This window comes from Sarcophilus harrisii, chromosome 2 (genome assembly GCF_902635505.1).
Source record: "Sarcophilus harrisii chromosome 2, mSarHar1.11, whole genome shotgun sequence".
Classification (NCBI taxonomy): Eukaryota; Metazoa; Chordata; class Mammalia; order Dasyuromorphia; family Dasyuridae; genus Sarcophilus; species Sarcophilus harrisii.
In genome coordinates this window covers 460070117-460093022 of record NC_045427.1, presented here as the reverse complement: position 1 = coordinate 460093022, position 22906 = coordinate 460070117, and the positions used below count along the sequence as shown (strand labels likewise).

The following is a 22906-nucleotide window of genomic DNA, read 5'->3' as shown; positions in this document are numbered from 1 at the left end:
GGCTTTAGCCCCAAACTCAAGCAATCACTGGCCTTAGCCTCTCTTGGTCTCAGGAACTACAGGCATGCATTACAATGCATCCCACTTCTGTCACTTCTTCCAGCCACATAGTGTTCTAGAGTATGAGGATGGGATTAGAGAGACTGGATAATAGATATATTCCAAGTTTGGAGTTTAGAAAGGGATGATGTTCACAGGTGTCCACCATCTTGGAAAGCTTTCTCTCCTCTTTCTCATTACTGATCTCCTTAGCTTCTTTTAAGCTCCAACTTAAATCCTACCTTCTACAGGAAGCCTTTCCTACCCTCTCTTAATTCTAATGCCTTCCCTCGAATAATTATTTCCATTGATATAATTTACTTTGTATATATGTATATGTTTATATGCTTACATGTTTTTTCCCCCATCAAATTTTAAGTGCCTGGAGATAAGTAACTGCCTTTGCTTCTTTTTGTATCCTGGCACTTAGAATGGTATCTGACATTTATTATTAATAAATTGCTTTTATTATTAATAAATGCTTACTGATTGATTATGAGTCAAAGACTCTAAGGGCAGACAAGAGTATAAGATTAACATGGCTAAGTATAATGTTAAGATTGCAAAAGGAAAAAAGTGAGACCAGAACAGAGGTGATGGATAGGGAAAGTCAGGACAAATAGTAACTGAAGGTTGAAATAAAAACAAGAAATAGATTTAGAAGAGGTTCTGGATGGTGGAGATATGTAGTATTTGTGTGTGCTGAGATAAAGAATATGCCCCGCCCCTTACCCTTGTGAGACTGAGGTGTAATAAAGGTGCAGTTTATGAGACTTAGAAAGGTTAATGAACTGAGAATTCAGAATATCCACATGTATATTGAAAGTCCTAACCATGAGATCCAGGGCTGGAACATATATAAAGATGTGAGCTAGGAACTAAATTCCTTGGAATTGAGAGGGAATGACTTAGAGGTCAATAGATAACTCCCACCCAGATTTTACCAGAATGATTTAGTAGAAAGAATGAACCCCAAAGCAGGAGGGATGATTGAGTAATGGCTGAAGGGGATGGTTCTTTAAATAGCTGGAGGAGCAAGGAGTTTGTCTATTTTTCCACGTGATTCAGTGTGTTGTGGAGGGAGGAGAATCAGAGAAGTTGAATCCAGTGTTGAGAGACAGTGGTCAGAGATGCAGTGTTCCTGGGAGGAGCCAAGTTTCTGTGGTGGCAAGAAGATGGAAGGAGCTCAGAGGAAGAAGTCTGATCTGAAGGGAGGTTTGTTGATCATGAAATGGATTTCAGAGAGTATGATGGAAGGGGAAAGGGAAGGTGAGGGTTGAGGTAGGCAAAAGGGAGGAATAAAAATATGCAATCAAGAAAAGAAGGTGTTTTTCTGGGCAGCCTTCACTTCTCCTTTCTCCTCTTCCCTTCTACTCCTCCCCTCTCCCCAGCAAGAAGGGTGGGGGATGGAGGTGAAATGGGACTGGGTCAGTCCCAGTGATAGAGTGGCAACAGTTAGTCTGGCCAGATGGCAAGATCTATATATCTGGATCTGCAGGGATGGAGGAAATATCCATAGGCCTGAGGCCATAGATCCCATCAAAATACTGATTATGTTAATATTGATATTTAAAGAAGTTTTGAATAGTTACCTCTGGCTACATTTGTCAAGAAATTTTGTGTGAGCTTAACTTACACAGGGAAGACATCATGTTGGAGAAGTACCTATAAGAATAGATTTTTTTTTCCTACCAAGTTAAATATTTTTTCAAGACTAATGAACAAAAAAACCTCAATTTTCTCAGCATCTTTCAGTCAATGGTGTAAAACTCCATGAATTGCAAAATTGTGGAGCTGTGATTTGCTGGAGAAAATGGTGTGAATATCTTGTTTCCTCCTTATAATTTTATCTTTAATACCTTTAATATGTGTATACATTATTCTCTTTTTTTACAGAGATGAGTAGTAGGCATACTTTAATAATTGCTATTGTTCTCTTGGTATCCCTTTTAAAGAAAGGGGGGGAGGGAGAGAATAAAATCATCTCTAATTTTTCCTCCAATAATTTATCATCTTTTTCTCTCTTAGCTATCTTGAGATTTCCTCAACCTTTCCCTCCACCCACCGAACCCCCAACATGATGCCTCCAGCCCAGATTTTTCTCTGGGTATGATTGTTCTAGTTATTTTTCCTTTCTTCGGTAGCATCTGCACTTTCTAATAAGACACATTGGGGCCTGAAATGTTACCATCCAAAAAAGTGGTTGTTCTACTTCCATCAATGAAAAAAATAATTTCTTAGTTTATTATAGAAATGTTGATACATGTTCCATTTTTCATGCAACTACTCTCCTTCCAGTTATATCTATAAATGCACTTAGGATGATCTGGCCTAATTAGGTCTCATGACAAGCTTTCTGCAAATTCATTTTTCTCTCCACCATTACTTGATGTTTGATGGAGTTATACAGCAAAAAATAAGTAGGGGACAAATTGTCCTTACCTTGAAGTGTAGTAGAGAGATAGCCAAGTTGAACTATAGTAGGGCAGCCTTCTACTTGCTAAGTTGATATTTTTTGAACCCAAGTACAAAATAGAGGAGGACAAGGTCAGAAAGAAATTCATCTGAAAATGATACAAGGTTTTGAGCGGGTTGAAAGCTCAATATGTCAGTGTTATGTCTGGCCACCAAAAAGAAATGCTTGTACAATCTTAGGCTGCATGAAATGAAACTTTGTGTCCAAGACTCAGGAGATTACATTCACTCTGTAACCCGCCTGGGTCCCATCATGGATGGGCCATTGTGTTCCCTTCTGGATGCCATATCCTAGGAAGGAAAGGACAGGATAACAGTGTATATCCCCCACCTCTGCTCTTCTTTTTCCACAATCTCTTTCTTGGTGCTCACATCTGCTCCTGTGCATCCAATCACCATCTCCAGGAAGATGATTCCCAGCTCTTATATCTAGTTCTAGTCTCTCTCTCCTATTCCTGCATCATCCTCTGCCCCTTCTGGGCATCTGCAGGTCTTGTAGGTATTTCAAACTCATTATATCTAAATGCGAACTTAGCATATTTCCCCTCAAATTCACTATCCTCTTCCAAGTTTCCCATTTATGCCAAAATTATCACTGTTCTTGTGGTCACCTGGGTTTAGAAAGCTTATTCTGTTCCTCAGTTCTCTCTTTCTCACATGAATAATGACAATAACAATGGCAACATTTTAAAGTTTGTTTCATCTTCACAATAACTTGGAGAGGTAGGTGCTATGATTTATCCCCATTTTACAGGTGAGGAAACTGTGGCTGAGGGAAGTTAAGTGACTTGTCCAGAATTACACAACTCTTAAGTGTAGGAGGCAGGATTTGAATTCAAGTGTTCCTGACACCAAGTTCAGATGTTTATTGAGTGCATCATCTAGTTAATTCATATCCAATAAGCTGACAAGTTTATTAGGTATTGAGTTTATATTATTATTATTTATTGAATTTTTTAAAGTATTTCATTTAGTGATCAAAATGTAGATTTGAAGGCACTCCTCTAACAAGGTATCTCCCATGTCAAGTTTCTGCTTTCACAATCTTTACCATCAGACATTGCCTTCTCTCCATTCTCACAACCACCATGCCAGTTCAGTCCCTAACTATCTCTCACCTGAGCTGTTTAACAGCTGCCTGCTTGACCTTCACTTTCTAATCTCTGCCATTTCAAATCCATCTTTCACACAGCTGCCAAAATAATGTTCCTAAATTTAAATCAGAACCGTGTCACAGACCTGTTCAAACCATCCTTCCTATTGCCTCCAGGATAATACACAAATTTCTCAGCTCAGCATTTAAAATCCTCCTCAATTTGGCTTCTGCCTACTTTTCCAGGATTATTGAACATGACTTCTCTTCTAGACATTCTGCATTCCAGCCATACTGGCCTATGCTGTTCCCCAATCCTTCCCTACCATCTTTCCCCTCCATGCTCTTTTACAGACTGCTCTCATTCTTCCCCATGCCTGGAATATCTTCCCTCCTTATCTCTGCCTCTTGGAATCCCTTCAACTTGCCATAGGAAGGCAATACTGATCCCTTTAGATATTACTGCTCAATCCCTCTTACAAGAATTAAATATTTACTTAGATGTTCCGATGTTCCCTTTCCCTCTACAAACAACACAACTACAAGAATGCCAGCACTTAGCATAGTGATTTGTGCACAGTAGATACTTTCTACATGTTTGGTAAATTGGATGAAATGGAGTCTACTAAATATGATGGTCAGAATGGTAAAGGGCTTCAAAATTAGGGCAAAATAAGGTCAGCTGGAAAACCTGGAGGTGTTTATCTTGGAGAAAAGGGGAATGGGGGAGGAGAAAAAAGGGAATGGGGGCAGAGAAAAGGGGTAAGGAAGAATGCTGCTTGCCTTTGAGTATCTAAAGGGAATAGCTATGTTCTGCTAGACTCTCAAGGCCAGAAACAGTAACAGTATGTAAATGGATTGCTTTTGAGCATTCAGTCCACTCAAAGCCTTTTTTTCCCCCCCAGATGAATTGCTTTCCAATCATTCCCCTTCTATGCTTTGATTCAAAAACATTAGTTTTATAAAAAGCTTTATATTTAGCTGTACTTAATTTCATCTCTCTATCTCCACATGACACTTCAAGGACAGGCACTTTGTATTTTCTACTTATTATTACTAGTTGTATTAACTTCATAAAACAGCAAATAAAGATGAAGGAAAAAGTGAGTTTGCAGAAAGCTTGTCATGAGACCCAATTAGGCCAGATTACCCTAAGAACAGATACATGAAAAACAGAATAGATCTCTCAGAAAGGTGGATTTCGGCTTGGTAGGAGGAAAAGCTTCCTAAAAATTAAGACCATCCAAATGCTTAATGAACTGTGTCAGAAAGTAATGAATCCAAAGACTGGGTAACTACCTCTTATAGATAGGATTCTTTTTCAGGTATATATTAGAATAGATTACCTTTTTTAAAAATCATTATTTTTAACATTCTTTTAAAAAAATTGAGTTCCAATTTCTTGTCCTTCCTCCATCCATTGAGAAGGCAGGCAATGTGATATCAGTTATATATATGAAATCATGGAAAACGTATTTACATATTAACCATGTTGCAAAAAGAAAACCAAGAAAAATAAAGTGAAAAAATTTATGCTTCAATCTATTATCAGAGTTCATCATTTTTTCTCTAGAGCTGAATAGTATTGTTCATCAAAAATCCTATGAAATTATTATGGATCATAGTATTTATTGATCAGAAAAGCTAAATCTTTCATAGCTGATTATTAATACAGTATTGCTGTTTTTTTTTTTTACAATATTCTCCTGGTTGTGCTCACTTAACTTTGTATCAGTTCATATAAGTCTTCTCAAGTTTTGCTGCTCCCATCCAAAAAGAATAATAACAAAATTCATATGGTAGAATAAAAGGTCAAGAATATAAAGGGAATCAATGGGAAAAAATGTGAAGGAAGGCTATTTCTTATAGTACAATAGTATTCCATCACAATCATATACTATAACTTGTACAGCCAATTGATGGGTAGCCTCTCAATTTCCAATTCTTTGCTGCCACAAGAAAGAGCTGCTATAAATATTTTTTACATAGAGGTCACTTTTCTTTATCTCTTTGGGATACAGACCTAATAATGATTACTGAGTCAAAGGGTATACATAGTTTTAAAGTCCTTTGGATATAGTCCCAAATGAATGGAATGGTCAAACAAGTTCACAATTCCACCAATAGTGCATTGGTGAACCTATTTTCCATATCCCCTCCTATATTTTCCTTTTCTATCATATTAACTAATTTGGTAGACATGAGATCTCATAGTTGTCTTAATTTACTTTTCTCTAACAGTAATAAAAAGCATTTTTCATATGATTATGGATAGCTTTCATTTTTTCTTCTGGAAACTGCCTGTTCGTATCCTTGATAGCATTTATCAATTGGGAAATGGCTCTTTTTACAAATTTGGCTTAGTTCCCCATATACTCGAGAAATGAGGTCTCTATCAAAGAAACTTGTTGAAAACACGTTTTCCCAGTTTCTTACTTTCCTTCTTATCTTGCCTTAGATCTGAAAGGTACATAGTACCCTTTATGTCTAAATCCTTTTGCCCTCATCTTGGTATTCAGCATGAAATTCAGCAATGAATGGCTTTCCAGTTTTTGAAATGTTGAGTTCTTACCCCAAAAGTCTGGATCTTTAAGTTTATCAAACACTAGATTTACTATGATTATTTATTACTGTCTATTCTACTGATCTACCACTCTTTTTGTTAGCCAGTACCAAATTGTTTTGATGATTACCACTTTGTATTATAATTTGAAATCTGAGACCACTACTACCTTCCTTCACATTTTTTTTATCCATTCTCTTGATATTCCCAACTTTTTGTGCTTTCAGCTGAACTTTGTTATTATTTTTTCTAGATCTATAAAATAATTCTTTGATAATTTAATTAGATAGCACTGAATAAGTTAATCAATTTAAATAAATTTATAATTTTTATTATATTGATTTGGCCTACCTATAAGCAATTACTATTTCTCCAGTTGTTTAAATCTGTATTTGTGTGAAAAGTATTTTGTAATTGCTTCCATATAGTTCTTGGGTTTGTCTTGGTATGTAGATTACCAAGGATTTTCTATTGCTTACAGTTATTTTAAATGGAACTTCTCTTTCTATCTTCCTGCTGGACTTTGTTCATAATATGCAGAAATACTGATGATTTATGTTAGTTTACATCATGTAACTTTGCTTAAGTTATTCGTTTTTTCATCTGAATGTCTTCTGTAATTCTGTATCTTCAATATTGAAGAGAATACATTCAGTCAACAAGTATTTATTAAATGTTTAATATATGCCAGGCTAAGTGCAGAGGATACAAAAAAAAGGCAAAAAAAAAAAAAATATATATATATATATATATATATATATATATATATATATATATATATATATATAATCTCTTCCTTTAAGGAATTCACAATCTAATGGGGAAAAACAACATACAAAATAGCTATGGATATTCATCTACATCCATAAAGTGTACATAGAAGAGGACCTAAGATACCACTCTCAGAAGATTTATTATCTAGTGGTAAAGTCAAACCTAACTCATAAGATAGTTAACTATGTTGAATGTGTGAATGAAATGATATGAATGAAAAAATATGTGAATGAATGGACTTAGCTACTAGAGTCCTCCTCAGCTTTCACATCATTGTGTTCCCTACCTCACATACAGTTTTGTAAGTAACCCTAAGCAGTAGACTGCTAGATGAACGAAGTGCCCCCTAGGGAGTCATATGGTACCATCTTGCTCCTGCAGGCATCCTGGAAGTGGCCTCGGATGCCCAGGGAGCACTCCTTGGGCATTCCCGCTGGCACCTGGGACGGTATCTGACACACTGGTCGGTTGCTGCATTGACCCTGACGTGGTACCCGGGTCATTGCTACAATACTGACTAGTTTCTCTTATTTTCTCCCTGTGTCTAGGAAAGATCGAGAAGATGGTGGACCACCTGGTGAACACAGAGATCAACAGCCAGAGAATCGCCGCCGTGGAGAACTGCTTTGGAGCCTCCGGGCAGCCTCTGGCCTTACCAGGCCGGGTGCTCCTCGGCGAGGGCATCCTGACGAAGGAGTGCCGCAAAAAGGCCAAGCCACGGATCTTTTTCCTCTTTAACGACATTCTGGTTTATGGAAGTATTGTCATCAACAAACGCAAGTACAGCAGCCAGCACATCATCCCTCTGGAGGAGGTGACCCTGGAGACCCTCCCCAACACCTGGCAGGCCAAAAACCGCTGGATGATCAAGACCTCCAAGAAGTCGTTCGTGGTGTCGGCCGCCTCGGTGTCGGAGCGGGAGGAGTGGATCCGGCACATCGAGGAGTGCGTGCGGCGCCAGCTGCGGGCCACGGGCCGCCCCCCGACCACGGAGCACGCGGCGCCCTGGATCCCGGACAAAGCCACGGACATCTGCATGCGCTGCACGCAGACCAAGTTCTCGGCCCTCACGCGGCGGCATCACTGCCGCAAGTGCGGCTTCGTGGTCTGCGGGGACTGCTCCCGGGAGCGCTTCCTCATGCCGCGCCTCTCCTCCAAGCCCCTCCGCGTCTGTGCCCTGTGCTACCGGGAGCTGGCGGCGGAGAAGCGGAAGGAAGAGGGGGAGGCCGAGGAGGACGGGCAGCGGCGGCCCCCGCGGGGCCTTGCTCACCCGCCGGCAACAACCTACGGGGCCTCCAGTGGGGAGGACGAAAGCGACAAGTCAGACGAGGACAAAGATGGGGGCTCAGCGGGTTCCTGGCCCATGGGGCTGGAGTTCTATGCCTCCGGCGTCAAGTGGTCATCCTTCCATAGCTAACCTTTGTCCGCAAACATCCGGGGTCTGCGTGGAGCGGTCAGGGTTCCCCGGAGCTGTTGTCAGCGTTGGTGAAGGCTTGGAAGCTGGACACTACTGGACAGTTAGACTAGGTTCTGACTCCTATCCACAGAGCCCCGTTGTGCTGCTTTATAGTTAGGGAGTGAGCAGCAGGAAAAACCAGGTCATTCATCTCGCTGCTCTCAGCGCTCCCACACCCCTAAAAGACTTGCTCCTTTAGTCAAGCTCCTCCCATCAAGCAGACAGGAAAAACGGGGTACATTAGGAGGGTCCCACCCCATAGTCTCAGCCTCCCTCACCTGAGTCAGGGGAGCATTATGCAAAAGACTTTCAGAACCTGAGGTGGGGGAAGGCCCCAAAGAGACTCAAAGGAGCAGCTATCTCCTTCGTTTTTTGGAGCTCCAGCCCAAGATCATCTACGTCCAAAAGAGCCAACTGCCCCAAGGACAAGCCGCTGCCCTGGTTAGCAGCCCCTAGCCCCTCCAGTCCGAATTCTCTGCCACATCATTACTACAAAAGGTTTCCTAGGGTGATCAGAAACATTTCTTCATCCCAGGAACCATTCTGGGAGGGGCCTAAGGAACCAGTGGGGGTCCGGAGAATCCTGAAGCCAGATGCCCAGGGATCTCAGAGGCCTTCCTCCCTTTTATAGAAAAACCTGCAATCCAGAGAGCCCCAGAATTTCTCCTTCAGAGCTCTCCCCAGGGTGTCCAGAAGGACCCGATGCTGACTTCCCTGCCTAAGGTGCTGTGCAGCACTGAAAAAGCCACATTTCTTTAGTCTAGAAAAGGATAGGGCACATGACTGTGGGACTTCCTATATGTTGTATCAGCCCAAATGTTCATAATTGTAATACATCTCACACCTCCTCCACATTTCATTCTTTCCTTCTCTTCATGCTACCAGTCTGGGTGGTACAGTGGGGGAAAGGGGAAAGGCAGACTTAGGAGGAAAAGGCCAAGAGCGGGGGCCATGTGTACATGATTGGGAGGGAGATGCTTCTAAGGCATTGACGCAGATGCAGAGACATATTTGTCTGTTGAAGCAGAAATCTGTTTTCCTTGGCTTTTCTGCTTTGAAGGAAAGCTCTCCATCTTTTTCCTAAGCTCAGCAAGGTCTGCTCTCTCCTGGCTGAATTTAGTAAATCTGTCTTATTTGGTTTAAACTGTCTAATTGATGACTTGAAAGAAGGAAAATTTTTCAGCATCCCTTACAGCTGAATGCTATTTTATTTTAAAACCATACTTTGATATATTCTCTTGGCTTGGAGGGAACAGTCTTAAAGAGCCTGGAATGGATATTTCTGGCCATTTAGTTTTGGGAATCTTACCCTGCTCTTTCCCTCCTGTCTATATTGGCTCAGGCACATAGCTCATTTTGCCCAAAGGTGAAGAAGGCACAGGGAAGGACAACCCCATCTCACCACCACCACTATAAATCTCCCCATTCTGTAAATGGAACTAAGATGGGTGGGTGAAATTTCACATTTAAAGGTCCTCTTCCTTTTAAAAATTCAACTATCCTTAGAAGAAATTAAATAATTATCTTCCCATACCTTAATGCAAGTGAGATTGTTTTTCCTCTTTGGCCATGGGCCCTCAAAGGAAAAGCGAAGAAAAACCAGCAAAAAATGGAGACATTGTTTGTCTTTAATATTTCTCAGACCCTCACCATTTTGGAGCCTTATTGAAAACTTAGTCCATAGTTAAGAAGCCCTTTCCTCCTCCTCCCTAGATCTTTTAACATAAGGGCTCTCTCTCATCCAGATTAATAGTTCCAATTGGTCTGGATGGTTTGCTAATGAGCTACAACCCCTGGGAGTTCAATCCCCTGAGATACAAAAGGATACAAGGAAGAGAAGACATAAAAGTGGGGAATTGGGCAAATATAACACAGTCCAGGAGTTGTTTCACTACCTTTAAAACATTGGGGTGGCACTCAGAACTTAATAAGCAGCAGCTCTCAAAGCCTTTTTTTCCCTTTCCTCCTTTCAAAATCCAATATAAAGCCCTTTTCCTTATAGACCGGGGTCAAAGTGGAATTTGCCCTCAACCCCCAGCATATGGTTTGTGAAGAAATATCTTGCCCTGGGAACCCCAGTGTTCCTTTTCCTCAGAACAAAGTCCAGTGCTTTCCCCAGAGAAACTAGGGCCCCAAGGATGAGTGGGAAGTTTCTGTGGTAATAGCTGCCTCAGCAACTTCTTTCAGGAGCCAGATTCCATTTGGTTCTGAGAAACCTCCAAATGGGGATAAAGGTTTCAGGGTTTGGGAAACTCACAAGACAGAGGGCTTGGTTTGGCAGGCAAATAAGGCCTGTGGGTTGGAGGGCATTCCACATGGCTCCACACCGTTTGGAGCTCCCCATCTAGCTATATTTCATTCTCTCCTTCCTCTTCTCCCTTTTTTCTTTCCATCTCTCTCTCTTTTTCTTTCCTATCCTCCCTCCTCACTTCTCTTTCCTTCTGTCTGGTCCCCAAACTGCTGACCACCCTCACTGCTCTGAGTCTTCTTCTTGATGCTCTGCCTTGGTTCTCCCCTACCTATCTGACAACACCTTGATCCCCTTTGATGGATCCTTCATGGCCTGCCTTCCAATTGTGGTTATATCCATAGACTCTACCCTGGACCTTTTCTATGATCTCTTCTGGTCCCACGCATTCATTATTTCTAAGTAGACAATGCCCAGATCTATAGATCCAGGTTTAGTGTTTCTCCTGAACTGCCATAACTATCTCAAGCTCAATCTGTCTAAAACAGAACTCAGTATCTTTTCCCCCAAAACTCATCCCTTTCCTAACTTCCCTAGTTCCCGTAAGAGCAGCATCACCTTACCAGGCACTTAGATTGGTGACAATGGAGTCATCACTGACTCTTCATTCTCTTTCATCAATCAATAAAGTGTCTATCATGTCTACTTTATCAGTGTGTTAAGGTTCTGGAAATACAGAGATAACCATAAAAAAATTGATTCCTTGCCTCAAGAAGCTTCTTTGGGAAGAGACAATACACACATATTTCAGAATATAGAGAAAGCATACAAAATACATACAAGATAAATTAGTAGAAGCACAGGTGGCTGGTGATGAAGAAAGGCTTTATTATTGCATTGAGGTGACCTTTGAATGAAATTAAGGATTCTGAGAGATAAATTTAAGGAAGGAGTGTGTTGAAGGCATGAGATACAGCTAGGCAAAGGCATGGAATTGGGAAGTGGACTGTTATGTGTTCTGTAGGCCAGTTTACCTACTGTAGTGTGTGCAAAGGGGAGTAATATAATAAACCTGAAAAAGTAGATTAGAGCCAAGATGAAGGAATGTAAATACCAAGCAAAACCAAAATTCTGTGTATTTAAGAGCCATTTGAGTTTATTGAACAAGGGAATGACATGATTAGACATGCTCTAAGTACATATCTTTTTGCAAGCTGTGTGAAGAATAGGTTGGAAAGACTCCTAGAGAGGAGACCATTTGGGCAAGGAAACTAATTAGAAGGCTACTGCAATGTTGCAGAGGAGAGGTGATGAGGGCTATGTGAATGGAGGGGGAAATAGGAGTGAGAGACGTTCTACAGGTCAAATTGAGAAATAGATTGTCAAACTGTCAAATTGACAATAGACTGGATGTTCGGAATTAACAAGAATGAGAAATCAGGAATAATGCTGAAGCTGGGAAAGTAGAATGTGAGGAAGAGGGCAGGATAGAAAATAGGTTCTCTTGGAAATGTTGACTTTGAATACTTATGGGACATCCAGTAGTATATATCTAACAGGCAGTGAGTAATAGATACTAGAACTCAGGAGAGAGACTAGGGCTGGATATATAAATCTCTGTAGAAATGACATTTAAACCTATGGAAGATGATGAAATAACCTAAAACAGGAGTTCTTGACCTGGAGTCTGTGATTTTTTTTAATATTAGGATCACTGAGTTCCTATATAATTGAATTGTTTTGTAATCCTATGTATTTTGCACAATTTAAAAACATCCGAAAAGGATCACAAAAGAAATTAAGAAACCCTGGCCTAAAGATAGAAGAGGACATAACACAGAACTGTGGGTTGCCCCCACATTTGGAGCACAGGTTATAGGTAATGAACTGGCAAAGAAGTCAGAGAACCAAGAGATACCTGTTCACTTAAAAACTCAGGAGAAAGTATCAAGGAGGAAGGGCTCATCAACTGTCCAATATTTCATTTTCTGCATCTTGTTCATTAATTCTCTCCATTCATACAGCCGCCATCCTTTTAATGCCCTAATCACCTCATCACCCCTCACTTGAACTATTGCAACAGCCTTCTAATTGGTCTCTCTCTCTTGACAACTCCTTCCCCCAATCTGATTTCCACTCAGCTGCCAAAGTGCTATTCCCAAAATGTCTCTGACCATGTCATAACTCTGCTCCAAATGAGCAGAGGAAGGCTTCCTATTGCCCCCAGGATAAAATACAAACTCCTGTGCTTGGCAATAAAAGCCCTTTGCAGCGTGACTCTAGGCTCCCTTTATAAGCATATTACATATTACTCCCATTCATGAACTTTACTTTTTGGCTAAAATTTTCTGGTTGTTCCTTCCTCATTTGCCTTCTCCATGCCTATGTATATGCTGTCCCCCATGCTTGGACTTATAAGGATATTATAAGGATCCCTAGCTTTCTTAAAGGCTCTACTCATATACTGTCTCCAACAGCCGCTAGTACCTCTTTCCTACTTGGCATATGGTAGATCCTGGATAGAAGGTTGTTGATCTCACTCTGTCCTTCATCTTGGCTCTCCTTTCCCCTTCCCTCTCTTTCCCTCTCTTAGTTTCTCTCTTCTTTCTTCTTTCTTCTTCCACCTCCTTGTAGGAGGAAATGGATGAATGTGACAATACTCATCACTCTGCTTTCCCTAATAGAGCACTGCAGTTGACAAAGCCATTCCCTATCTCCTTCCCCCTCCCAAGGTGGAGAATAGCCTTGAAGAATATTGTATTGACCCTTGTTCTGAAGGATGACATGTAACCCTCCTAGAGATAGATGCTGTATCATTAGGGACTTTGTGCGGTGGGTATATGCAAAGCTGTGTCTGAATTTTGTTGAACTTGGAGTCTGATTCTTTGACAAATCACTGCGAGTGCATGCACTAAGTGGGAGCAGAGGTTCCTCACACACTCACTCTAAACTCATTTATCTTAAAGCAAACTCCTCAAGCAAGCCTGTTTGTGAATTAAATGGAGCCCACCTCTACAGGGAGACAGGGAGAAAGACCTGGATTTATAGCACCTCTCCTAAACTGGGGTCCCAGAGTCCCTGGGGCTGAATAGCAGATCTTATTGCTACCCCCGAAAACTGACCTGCTCTGCCTGAAAGCTCATGGGGCCACCCTCCACCTCTGCCCCATGAAGTTGTCCAAGATTACAAAGGGCAGCTGGGAGACAAGGGGAAAGGATCAGAGATCTGGAGCCGGGCAGGACCTCGGGCCATCCAGTCCAACCGCCCTCCTTTTTATAGTTAAAAAAAAAAACTGAGGCCCCTGGGTAAAAATGCCTTGCCCAAGATGACCCTAGTGGTGAACCTCACAGGTAATATCTGAATTTAGGTCCTCTACCTAGAAGACTGGTGGTCTTTGCTCTGGGCCAGGCTGGTGGCTAAGATAATGTGCCAGGAGATAGAATGAGACCACATTCAGAGACGCGGAGGCTCTGGGTTCAAATCTTAGCTCCACCAAACATTAGCTCTGTGTGTGTGTGTGTGTTTGGGGTGGGGGATAGTCTCTTCTTCCTGGTCCTCAGTTTCCTCCTCTACAGGGTGAGGGGGATGGACTAAACGATCTATAACGTCTCATTCCAGTTCTCAATCTTTTGATCCTCTGATCATAAGTTGCTAAGCCAAAGGGGCATGCGAGCCAGCAATCTTGCCTGGGCTCATTGGGAATGTGGAATGGGAACAACTAATTCCTGGGCCTCTGTTTCTCGAAGATCCTTTTCCGCCGAAGTCTGCGGTTGTCGCTTCTCGAGGAATCTTGTGGATGGAACTTGGAGGGATAATTTGGGAAACATCTGCAACCATTTCTGCCTGGTGGTGCACGGGGCATCTGGAGGACAGTGGGGGCTAACGTCCCCACTTTCAAGAATAGGCCTCCTTTGTAGCATCCTGCCTTTGTGCCCCCAGGAAGTTTTTTGGCATTGGCAAATTATCCCCTTTTTCTAAATGTGAAGATGGCAATAGAAAAACACCACCCACATCGGGACCAGCTGGAAGATTCTGCTAGGATTGTGAATTTTCAGGTTAAACTTTGCTTTTCTCCCCCTTCTTCCTCCTTCCTCTCCCATGTCAGGGGAGATTAATATTCTTTTTTTTTTTTAAAGAGAGTGCTTGAGGTTTGGAAGAAATACTCTTTTTATGTGGGGGTGGGAAGCCGCCAACTGTAATTTCCATGTGCAGCTCCATTAGTTGTGGCTGCTTCGGGTTTCCAAAACCACTGGCCCCTGTGCAGAGAACAGTAGGAACTGTCTCATCCTGTGGATGTTTCCAGCCACAAAGACTTTGTTCCTTCCGCAAAACACAAGGGAAGCAAAGGCTGGTGATGATTCTGCCAGGAGCTGATTTGACTTGCAGACTTCAGGTCCCCAAAGAAATAAGCTCCTGTCTCCACGGGAATGTCCTGGCTGGGTTTTCAAAGAAAAATGAGCAATTCTTAAACTACCTTACAGAATCCTAGAATGTTAGAGTTGGAAGGAACTGTTGGTGCCCTCAGTACCAATCCCCTAATTTTTAATAGAAGAATAAACTAAGTCCTAAATAAGGAAAGTGGCACATTAAAGGTAAAATACTAGGATTATTTTTTTTAATTGGAAGGAACTTTAGTGGTCATATACCTTTGACAGATGAGAAAACTGAGCTCTAGAGAGGTTAAATTATTTGCTAAAAGTCACACAAATAATAAGCATCAAAGATGAGATGTCAATCAAGATCCTCTCTTTCCAAAGCTAGTGTTATTTCCTTTCCCATGAAAATAGGTTCAGAGTGTTTTTCAACTGGAATGGACCTTTTGAGGTCATCTGGTCCAACTCTTTCATTTTCAGAGGAAATTGAGGGTCAATGAAGTCAAATGTCTAATTTAAAATTACACACATAAGTAATTAACAGGAGGGACAAGAACCCTAGAATAGCAATCTAGAAATCATGACTTCTAAGAATTCTTTTAAAGACTGGCAATCAATCTGATTCATCCATTTTGAAAATCTGGATTTTTTCAGGTCAAGTTCTTATGAAACGAGACCCACTACAAACATTTACAAAATTTAGGTAACTTCTTTTTTGGAGTTATATGTGCCAAGCTGGATGTTACAGACTTTCAGGCACTATTTTGGGAACTCATTGGATTTGCCATAGAATTAGGCATTCCTGGGTGCAAGGTCCAAAAGAAATCAGGTAATAGGTCCAAGAGCATTTTATTGACTCTCTCCATAGGACCACAGGATCTGCAGCTAGAAGGTATCTGAAAAACTTTGTTTCTGTCTTGATCCTACATAATAAACACACTAATCTCCTAATTTCAATGGGACCTGTGTTTTCTGGTGTTCCTAGATGGCACTGAGCATTCTGAGTGAGGTTGTGGGGACAAGTAGCCTGGATGGGTCTCCCAGGGCCTATCTGTAATCTCCAGGGCTGTTTTGTGTTCCCAGAGCAACCATGCAAACAGCATTTTTGGGCCCAATGCCGTCAATTCCTAGAGCTGCATGAAAACAGTTCCCTCATTGCTCTCTCCCCAATGCTGCAGGGAGTTGCGTGAAGATCTGAAGGGAGGCCCCCAAACAGGGGTGTCGTTGTTACTAAACAGCCCTCCCTGCTGAGTGATCCCCTCCAGCAGAGAGACACAAAGGCCCCAGACACTGGCCAGCACTTCCAGGAAAGATTATCCAGACACATGTTTCCTGTTCTAGGAAACAAGCCGGCCTGGCCTCCATTTGTAGATGAGAGGGCTGCTGTCACGAGAGGAGCAGCCCTGGGTAATGAAATCCCCGTGCCTGGTGCTTGGGAGCGCCTCAGGGACTCCACAACACAGAATCCTAGACCCCACGTTCCAAGGGGAGGCAGAGACTTTGTAGACTGAGCCACAGCTGGGCCAGCGTTCCCTTTACATAATCTCCAGCAGGGAGCCAGAACTTTTCTTGAAGACCTTCAGGGAGAGAACACCTGCTTACCCCTGGGATTCCAAATGAGCTGCCTGGTTTTATACCAGTCCCACAGGCGTGTGAGCTATTTGAGCAGAATTCTTGGGTACCTGGTTGAAATGCCTTGATTGAAGGAACTTAACAGAGATACAGATGCCTTGTTCACATTTGGTTCTGAGCTCCAACTGATTGATTCAACTGAAATACTTCTTAACTACTAAGGGTATCAGTGTGTGACCTGGCCAGTTACTTCCAGTGAAATGGAGCGATTTAATTGAGTTACCCCCCAACCTTTCTACTAACATTGCCTCTGGAAAGAATATGTCAGTGGGTATCTCTATATTTCCACTGTCTTTGTGACTTCTCAGATCATAACTTCTTTCCTCAACCACCATGTATTTTTCCACTATGAGAATATAAGCTCCTTTAGATCATGGAATGTCTCCCTCCTGTATCTCTATCCCCAGTATAGAGTAGTGTCTTGGCATAGTAGTAAGCACTTAATAAACACTTTGGAATTAACTAATTTAATCATTCCTCCCTCTCTATCTCATCTACTTTCCTATGCCCAATCTCAAAGTGACCATGGTGGGGAGAGTGCTAAAAAGGTGGTTGATATATTTCATGAGTGCTGGAATATGTGAATGAAAAGTTATATAACAAATGTGAGGTATGGATGGATAAATGGCAAGACCCACCTGTGCTAAGAACAGAAACTTAAAAAAAAGGGGGGGGGAAGACAATGGAATTTTGGGAACTTGAGAGCCATCAGGCTAAGTGATTAATGGAAGAAACTGCTAAAACATAATCTGTTTAAAGGCTCAGCCTTGAGGTGTTACCCAATGTCCTTCTTCTTTCTGAGTCACATCCACAGAGTAGGTCACTCCTTCCTCACTCACCTTCCCCCACTCACTCGCCTACCCTAGAACTCACATGGTGACCCTGCATCTATCTTCCACCAGCTACCTCACTACAGGATGTGTGTTTCTGGCGGCTAGAGCCCCAGCTGCTTCTGCTGTTCTCAAGGGAAGGAGACAGTCACTTGCCAACACTGGGCCCCACAGCTGAGGAAGTGGCTTCTCTGGGTCAGATTGAGATTAGGTCATCAGGGAGCTCTCAAACAGCATGCAAGCATGTTACCTCGGCCACCAGTTCCCCCTTCAACTTTCCCTCGCCTCCCCACTACATATAAAACCCCTGCAGATAGAAGCAAATCTCTGGATCTTATTAGGTTACATCTCTATAAAATGAGGCAAATAATTTATCCTGACCTCTCTTACTCCATGGTCTCTAAAATCACAGGTGCATAGACCTAGAGCTGAAAAGGATCTTCTGTAAGAAAGGAAGTAAGAAAGGGAGTGAAGGCTGAGCCAGAATTGAACCCAACTCTTAATTCCAAATCCAATGCTTTTTCTACTAGCCCAGAGCAATTCAACACACACTTTGAAAGCACCTGTTATGGTAGGGTCTGTGGAGAAAAGTGTTCAGATAAGTCACAGCCCCTACCTCATAAAACTTACAGCATGAAATTAGTATTGTTGGAGCTTCCTATCTCCAATAAGCACACGTTCCCCTGAGCCTACCCAACAGAGTGGCAACGTGGGGTTTTATGCAGAGGATGGAAGCTCCCTTTCCTCAGGGGGAGTGGGAGTGGGAGCAGGCTCAAGAGGAGAACGAGGGGCCCTGCCCCTTCCTCCAGCTCCGGCCCATGTGGGTGACAGATTTCTACCACATCTGATCAGAGCCTCTCTACTTGGACAGAATGCCCCAGTTGGTGCTTAAGCATATGTTTCTCAAAGAGCTGTTTCTGCTGAAGTTTGCTGTCTTCACTCCTCACTTGCAAAATTTCACAGATGTTTACCAAATTATCCACAGGTTATATCTAGAGCCATTTCTAAGAGGGACAGACGAGCAAGCAGCATGCTACATATCCCACTTCTACCTTTGACTTGAAGTTCTTCCTTAAAGAGACAGGATGCCTCGTTATTCTTCCATCTAAAATGTGTGTATATATGTGTATATACATATAGACTAAAATTTACATATGTATATATGTATGTGTATGTACATTGTATATTTTATAAATATATATTTAAGTATATATAAATGTATATATGTATATGTGTCTGTATACATATATGTATTTTAAGTATATATGTGTATGTTTTATATAAAAACATACATTTGTATATATGTATGGTTGTATGTGTGTATAAATACACATACACACAAGGTACATGTGAAGAGTATGAACTGGGAGTCAGAAAGCTTAGGTTTTAGTGCTGACTCTGCTATTAACTCTACTGTGACCTCAGAGAAGTCATTTTTGCTTTTCTGGACTTCAGTTTTCCTATATACAAAATAAAGAGGTAGACTGGAATGATCTAAGGTCCCTACTAGATCAAATGTTCTGCATTCTCTCTTAATACAAGGACATCTAGAAGAGATCACATTGTTCTCTTTTCCAAATGTGAGCACAGAAAAGCTGGAATAAGCAATTTATTAGTGATACTAAAGTCTACTGGAGCAAATACAAGGATTGCATTTAAACTGTTTATTTCACCCAGTTAATTATCATTATTCATTAATTTTTCTTAAATGATTCCCTTGAGATAAGGATCAGAGTGGATTATTTTAACTTTTTTTTCTAGAATCTCAATATATTTGTGAGAGCTATAAGATAAATTATCTTTTCATCCTCCTTGTAAGAATTCTCTGTGTGTGTGTATATATATATATATATATATATATGTATGTATATATATTATCTATGTATCTATCATCAAGCAAAACAAATTTCTATATTACCTATGTCTCAACCTGTACTCTAAGTGCAACAACTCTCTGTCAGGTGTGGGTATGTTCATCAGGACCCCTCTGGAATCATGGCTGAAAAAATCATTGCATTGTTCAGAATTCTTAAATCTTTCAAAGTTGTTTGTCTATCCACTATTGTTCTTATTGTATAAATTGTTCTCCTGATTCTGCTCACATAACTCTACATTAAATCATAAAAGTCTTCTCAGGTTTCTCTTAAATCATGTCCTTTATTATTTCTTACAGTGTAATTGTATTCCATCATACTCATATACATAAGTTGTTCAACCATTTCCCAGCTGATGGGCACTCCTTCACTTTCCAGTTCTTCGATATAACTAAAAGAGATGCTATAAACATTTTTTTACATATGGGTCATTTTCTTCTTTCTTTAATCTCTTTACCCAAAATGTCTTAATTGTCATAAATTTTGGTATCTTTTCAATTCTTATCATTCTTGGCTTCTCTGCAGCATTTGATTCTTTCACCACCATTCCTTTCTCCTAGACAATGTCATTAGTTTTCTTGGCACTTTTCACTCCTGGCTTTCCTATATACTTGGCTGCTCCCTCTCAGTCACATTTTGTAAGCTCATCATACTTGTTATCCTTACAACCACCAGCAGCACCCTGAACTTCCCAAACTCCAGGCTGAGTTCTTTTTTTCCTACATACTCTTTCAATGGTCTCATTAATAACCATGGGTTCAGTCTCTAGGCAAACAACTTCCAGATAATGATTTCTCTCCTAAATCTAACATCAGCTACTCTTTATCTTAGACATCTCCAACTGGATGTCCAATAGGCATCTCAAACTCAATATATCTAAAATATAACTCATGCTTTCCCCATCACCCTTCCCTCTACCTAACTTCTCTAATTCCTTTTGTGGAGAAGCATCTCTCTTCAAGGCACCCAGATTCACACTCTCAGGATCATCCAAGCCTTGTCTCTCTTCCTTAACTCTTGCATTCCATAAGTTGCTAAGTCTCATCAGTTCTATAATAAATCTCATACCCATTTCTTTCACTTTACACCCACAACTGCTATCCTTTTTAGCCTCTTGTCACCTCTTGTTTGTACTATTTCCATAACATTCTAACTGGTCTCACAGTTTTCAATCTTTCTCATCTCCATACATCTTTCATATAGCTGTCAAATTGACACTTCTAAAGCATAGTTCTGATAATGTTATTTACATGTTCAAAATGCTCCAAAGGTTTTCTCTTGTCTTTAGGATAAAATAAAAACTTCTGGTTTTTAAAGTTCTTAACAATGTGATTCTACCTTTCCAGACTCATTGCTATCCTATATATTCCAACCAACCTAATATGTTTTCTCTTCCCCTTACACAGCATTTCATCTCTCACTCTCATGCCTTTGCATAAATCCCAACAGCTACAATGTACTCTCACCTCATCTTTGCTTCACAAAATCCCCAGCTTCCTACAAAGCTCAGTTCAAGTGCTGTCACCTACAGGTTGTCTATCCTGATCCTCCCCAATTGCTAGTGCCCTCCCTTTCTGGAAATTAATTTGTATACAATTTATATTCAATTTTTGTGTGCCTTTTATTTTTCCCAATAGAGTGTAAGTTCCTTGAGGAGAAGAAATGTTTCATTTTTGTCTCTGAATGTAATAGAGTACCTGGCACATGTTGGGCACTTAATAAATGATTATTGAATTCAAATGTCAAAGGCAAAAAAAAAGAAATGCATTCCATACATGAAGGACGGTCTTTTCAAAGGCATTGAGATAGATGGGAGATGAAATGTTGAGTTCTGCAAACACTCAAGAGGCCAATTTGACCTGGAAGATAGAAGGTATAAAAGTGAATAATATGAAATAAGTCTGGAAAGGTAGGTAGGAACCAGATTGTGTAAGGCTTTAAATGTGAGACTTAGGACTTGGTATTTTTAACTTAAAGGCAATAGGGAACAGCTGAAGATTTTTGAGCAGTGGAGTGACATGGTCAGATTTGTGTTTGTGGAAAGGTATTTTGGCAATTGTAAATGAATTAGGATGAATGAGAAAAGAAGGAAGGAAAAAGACCAAGTAGGAAGTTATTGCAATTGTCTAGCTGAGAAATGACCAGTATCTGAATAGGGTATTAACTAAGCTAAAAGAGAGAACAGAAGCTGCACAAAATGTTGTAGAAATGGAATCAAGAGGGCTTGATGGATGAGCATGAAAGATGAGGGAGACAGAGAAAAGGTCATGAGAGTTGAAGTTATGAATCTGGGTGCCTAGAACAATAATGCTGCTTTTACAGAAATAAGATAGTTTGGAGGAGTTTTAGGGTAAGGAACGATGAGTTCTGTTTTGGACATGTTGGAGATACCCATGGAATATAGTGGACACATCCAATAGGCAGCTGGTAATTTGGAACTGGAGTTCAGCAAACTGGCTCAAACTGGATATATAGATTTAGGAGTCATCTATGTAGAAATTAAAATTGAACCCCACAGATACCATTGTTTCTGCTTCAGACATCGGAAATAGTCAAGGCCATAGCCAGAGCCATACTTTATGATTAATGAATCACAGTAATCTAGCCTTCACCCTCAGTTCACTCATCTTTTATCTTCTCAACACAGCAATATTCTAGTCTGGTAGCCTACCTCAGAACAGAAAAGACTAGCAGATTCCATTACACTATCTATTTGACTTTGGACAACTTAGTTTCAGCTCTTTCCCCCTCATTTTATGATGCAGAAACTAAGTCCCAGAGTTAGAAAGGACTTTTAAGATCATCTCATCCAAGACTCTAAAACACCACATCATTCTCATATGAAATGTTTTCTCTGGCTAGAGCTGATAGGTGTTAGTATTCCCATTTTATAAGTGAGGATTACTTGATTTCACAGCATCACACAATCAGTAAGTCTTAAAGACTCTAACCCAGTTCTTATAGGCTCATAGGATCACAGAGCTAGAACTAGAGGGGACCTTATCTTAGTTTTATAGATAAAGAAACAGGCTTAGAAAGGCTGGGTGATTTCCCTGAGTTCATACAGGGGAACAGCAACAGGGCTGGGATTTCAACATATACTTGAATTTCAACCAAGGTCTTCTGACTTCAAATCTTGCATCCAATCAAGGTCTTCTGACTTCAAATTCTATGTCATTTATACCGTATCATTCTGTTTCCCTAGATCATGATATTTTTAAATTGGTCCTTATATCTTTCTCAAGACTGAACTGAGGGCTCTGTATACAGTAGGTGTTTAATAAACATTTGTTTTCAATATAAAAAAAATTATGTGAAAAGAGGGAAGGGCTCAAGAATCAGGTCAAAAGCAAGGGGAAATTTCTAATCTACAAAGATCATCACAATGTCCTGCCAGACTTCTTATGGGCCCAAAAGGAAATGGAAATAGTAAAAACTATGATTTCATTGGTACAGAAAACTCCCAGAGGAGGAATTCCCTCTACCAAAGCAGGTTAACACTGTCTCTGCAACTTAGAGAGTCTTGGAGGTTCCCTAGAGCTCTGACAAGTTAAGTGATTTAATTAAGCTAAGGTCTCTCAGCCAGAATATGAGACAGAACTAGAACTC

The 22906-nt window shown here is 40.8% G+C and overlaps 1 protein-coding gene across 2 annotated transcripts in view; it reads left to right on the top strand.

Annotated features, from left to right (window-relative positions):
* PLEKHF1 (pleckstrin homology and FYVE domain containing 1) overlaps nucleotides 1–15912 on the top strand; it is a 33028-nt gene extending 17116 nt beyond the window's left edge. The window contains exons 1-2 of one of the 2 annotated variants that reach the window (XM_031954406.1): nucleotides 566–1254; nucleotides 7493–15912. In XM_031954406.1, the coding sequence (XP_031810266.1) occupies nucleotides 1170–1254; nucleotides 7493–8361 (954 nt within the window). In that variant the 5' untranslated portion in view covers nucleotides 566–1169 and the 3' untranslated portion in view covers nucleotides 8362–15912. Of the gene's footprint in view, nucleotides 1–565; nucleotides 1255–7492 lie in introns of those variants that run through there. The other variant, XM_012553774.3, reaches the window with a different exon arrangement.
* Nucleotides 15913–22906: the final 6994 nt, after the last annotated feature.